Below are 3,639 nucleotides of genomic sequence, written 5' to 3'. Positions count from 1 at the left end.
GCACCCGTGCTCTCCACGGGTTCCGGCAGGACAAACACTTTCATGGGGAAACCACGAGAAAACTGGTCCATGTCTTCGTACGCAAACAGCTGACGGACATCTTTGCCCACCGTGTCGATACGCCACACCGTCTTGTTGGTGTACTGCGTGCCTCGGGGCTCAGGATCCTGTAGCCACACTCCGTACTTCCCTGTGATACCGTCGGCCTTCCTATGCAACACCGGATCTCCCACCGACAACACCTCACCACAACCTGAAGGAAGGCACATTTTTGCAACGTGGTACTTTGGGTTTGAAGTATCCGAGGGCGTCAACTTACCCGAGACATTTCCACCAGGAAGGAGGCGGGATGCTGGGACCTCTGTGACCTCAGCCTTCATCTCCTGGTAGGCACCATTACTAAAACCATGTCCACGGTCTGGAAATGAAAATGACATTGTGAGAAAATGCAACTTTTATGTGGTACGATGTGCTTTTGTGGACTTCATAAACTAAGCTTGGAACTCAGAGTCTGCTAACTAGTCCTATGGGATGCATGAGTGTAGATTGGACCTGGAGGGACGTAAAACCAGTTCCTACCACAACCTTCAAATCTGTACAGCATGTGCATTTGTAGTCCTGGTCAATGTACCCCAGAGTCCCATAAAAGCCCATGAGACTCTTATGGAGGGCTTTTCGTTTCAGTGTCCAAACTTTGGGCGAGAACTGAAGCCTTGAGGGACTTTAGCAGTACTTGGTTATGGATGTACGGACTACAGAATCACTGGTAATATTCTTTATGTTCCCAGCAGGTTCCGTCTTACACTGTCGTGGCTTTCCTGAAAATGAGGCACGTAAACAAGCCTGAGTGACAAAGTCATAAAGGAAACATTCCAATGGCGTTACACAACCCGAGGCCATGACTGCAACCTGAGCCGTCCCCCTTCAGAGACGTCATAGTGTAAGACCACCACCAGTTAAACGCCATTAAACATATTTCTGCTGGTTTTCATTTTGCACATACCGCCGGACAGTTCTTGGTGACTGCGCAGGTCCGCTGAGGTGTTTGTCTTCTTGCAGCTCTGCCTGAGGCCGTCCGTCTCCTGACTGAGCTCTCTCACCCTCGCCTGGAGGTCCTGGACCTGTCTCTTCAGACGGTCCTTGTCTTGGCGCAGCTGGTTTCTTTCCCCTGTCAGCTGGGAAAAACCTTCCTGGAAGCCCACCTCAACGTCAGCTCCCATCTCTCTCCTCGCGATCAGGCGGCTGACCAGAGCCTCCAGCGAGGTGAGCCGAGACAGAACTCCTTCCGTCTCGGCTCTCCCGCTGCAGCCCGACTCCTGCGGGCTGGGGACGGTGAAGGTGTACTGGCAACGTCCCGCAGCATCGTTAGCGTGACGCAGGGATGCCTGGTCTTCAGCCTGGAGTTGACTGACCAACGTGAGGAAGGTCAGACCCAGAAGAGCCGCTTGGAGCCACATTCTGCAGGTTTTTTAAAGTTACTACCCCTGAAAAGGATTCTTCTACCTTCCGGGTCAGTGCAGTCTGTATCCCAGCCCTGCTGAGAGGGATATTTATACGGTCACAGGGTGGGAGGAGTACGTGCCAAGCAGCCCAGGGGTGTGGGCAGTCCGTACAGAGCCCGGTCGCTAACAAACAACGTGGAAAAACACACCACTTGATTTTGTTTACCCTGTGGTTGCGTCTCAGCAGGGGGTGACGTCCTTGCACGGGATATTTTGACTGGACAGCATCCTTGATGTTGTTGACTTCCTCCGTAAGTGATAGTTTTACACTGCCACTTAATGGCGGTTAATGAGCGCTATGGTTCGACTTCGGGGCTGGAGGGGTAAGTGTTTAGGACTCTGTCAACATGCAGCCACAACGTGTTGACCCAGATTGTGCTTCCAGACATCCCAATGAAGGCCGGCTGCCAGACACGGGTGCTCCTGTTCATTGTTCTTCCAACCCAACCATGAACTTTTCACAACGTCCAATTAGTATCCCGTCTAAAGTTGTTTTTGTCGTCCTCTCTGCTCACACACCCATCATTGGCAGACACTTTATGATCGTATTGGTAGACAATCTTTAATGTCCACTATCCATTGGTTAGTTGGTTGGTTCCATTAACGGAGTCATCAGATACACTACCAAAATAAACATGTTTCTTCTCCCAGTAACCTTCATTCTTTTTCACTTCACGCCAACAGTGAAATTGCACGTTTTATTTCAGTGTATTGAAAAACAAAAATCATTTATAAAAAAGTAATTATCTACCGTTTGTCACCCCAAGGATCATGGCATCCACACGCCACCGCTCTCATGTTCACTCTCCGTACGGAAACTAATGTCTGCGTGTTTCAAGTTCCGGCCATTTTAAAAATGATTAGTTAAACTTTTAAACGGCTAATGGAAGCAATGGGATATCAATTGAAGCTTTTTTCAATCAAAGGGATGGATTAGTTATTGTAGCCCTAAGGTCGACTATTAGGGGTGCTCAAACAAATTGATTAACAATCAAATAGTCAACATTTTTTTATTCCGATTCAAAATCAAATCATAGTTGTCAAAAATCAATCAAAAACCAAAACATTTGCACAACCGCGTGTGAAAGTGTCAGGCAGTGTTGCTTCCTCAGTCTTCCCTTTTTTAGCAGTTTATATTTATTTGTATTTACATCTTTTTAAAGAAGCAACCTCAAAACAAATTAAACGCTTTTTAGGCCAAGAGCAGCGTTTTGTAACCTGCTTTGAAAAGGTTTTATCATCATGTTCATACCAAATGTCATATTGTGAGAATTGACTACACTCAAGAATTGTCTTGAATCCATTTTGAATCCCATTGATCAGAATCACATCTAGTGGTTGTAACATTTCATCCCTAGCCACCTAAAAACCATTAGTCAGACTACCAGAGGCCCTGAATATATATATATATATATATATATATATATATATATATATATATATATATATATATATATATATATATATATATATATATATATATATATATATATATATATATATATACATACATACATACATACATACATACATACATACATACATACATACATACATACATATATATATATATATATATATATATATATATATATATATATATATATATGTATATATATATATATATATATTAGGGCTGCAACTAACGATTAATTTGATAATCGATTAATCTGTCGATTATTACTTTGATTAATCGGTTAATAATCGGATAAAAGACAAACTACATTTCTATCCTTTCCGGTATTTTATTGGAAAAAAAACAGCATACTGGCACCATACTTATTTTGATTATTGTTTCTCAGCTGTTTGTACATGTTGCAGTTTATAAATAAAGGTTTATTTAAAAAAAAAAAAAAATTAAAAAAATAATAATAATTAAAAAGCTAGGATCTATGCTATGCTATGCGCATGCGCAGAGGCTTTTTAATTAAAAAAAAAATAATAAATTTAATTTTTTTTAAAATAAACCTTTATTTATAAACTGCAACATGTACAAACAGCTGAGAAACAATAATCAAAATAAGTATGGCGCCAGTATGCTGTTTTTTTTCAATAAAATACTGGAAAGGATAGAAATGTAGTTTGTCTCTTTTATCCGATTATTAATCGATTAATCGAAGTAATAATCGACAGATTA

General features: G+C 41.7%; 1 protein-coding gene and 1 long non-coding RNA gene across 3 annotated transcripts in view; one reads left to right on the top strand and one right to left on the bottom strand.

Moving 5' to 3' along the window:
* The window catches only part of LOC133650155 (myocilin-like), a 2,372-nt gene extending 737 nt beyond the window's left edge, over positions 1-1,635 (bottom strand). Inside the window, exons 1-3 of the mRNA XM_062047075.1 lie at positions 1,004-1,635; positions 320-418; positions 1-253 (exon numbers count right to left, since the gene is read on the bottom strand). The exon at positions 1-253 is cut by the window's left edge and continues 737 nt beyond it. Of these exons, the coding sequence (XP_061903059.1) occupies positions 1-253; positions 320-418; positions 1,004-1,457 (806 nt within the window). The 5' untranslated portion in view covers positions 1,458-1,635. The remainder of the gene's footprint in view (positions 254-319; positions 419-1,003) is intronic.
* LOC133650156 (uncharacterized) overlaps positions 1-2,890 on the top strand; it is a 4,289-nt gene extending 1,399 nt beyond the window's left edge. Inside the window, exons 1-3 of one of the 2 annotated variants that reach the window (XR_009826190.1) lie at positions 1-386; positions 792-940; positions 1,060-2,890. The exon at positions 1-386 is cut by the window's left edge and continues 1,399 nt beyond it. This is a non-coding gene — a long non-coding RNA (uncharacterized LOC133650156). Of the gene's footprint in view, positions 387-788; positions 941-1,059 lie in introns of both variants that reach the window. The other variant, XR_009826189.1, reaches the window with a different exon arrangement.
* Positions 2,891-3,639: the final 749 nt, after the last annotated feature.

Source organism: Entelurus aequoreus, linkage group LG05 (assembly GCF_033978785.1).
Source record: "Entelurus aequoreus isolate RoL-2023_Sb linkage group LG05, RoL_Eaeq_v1.1, whole genome shotgun sequence".
Lineage (NCBI taxonomy): Eukaryota > Metazoa > Chordata > Actinopteri > Syngnathiformes > Syngnathidae > Entelurus > Entelurus aequoreus.
Note: the sequence above shows the minus strand (reverse complement) of the source record. Positions and strands in the feature narration are given on the sequence as shown.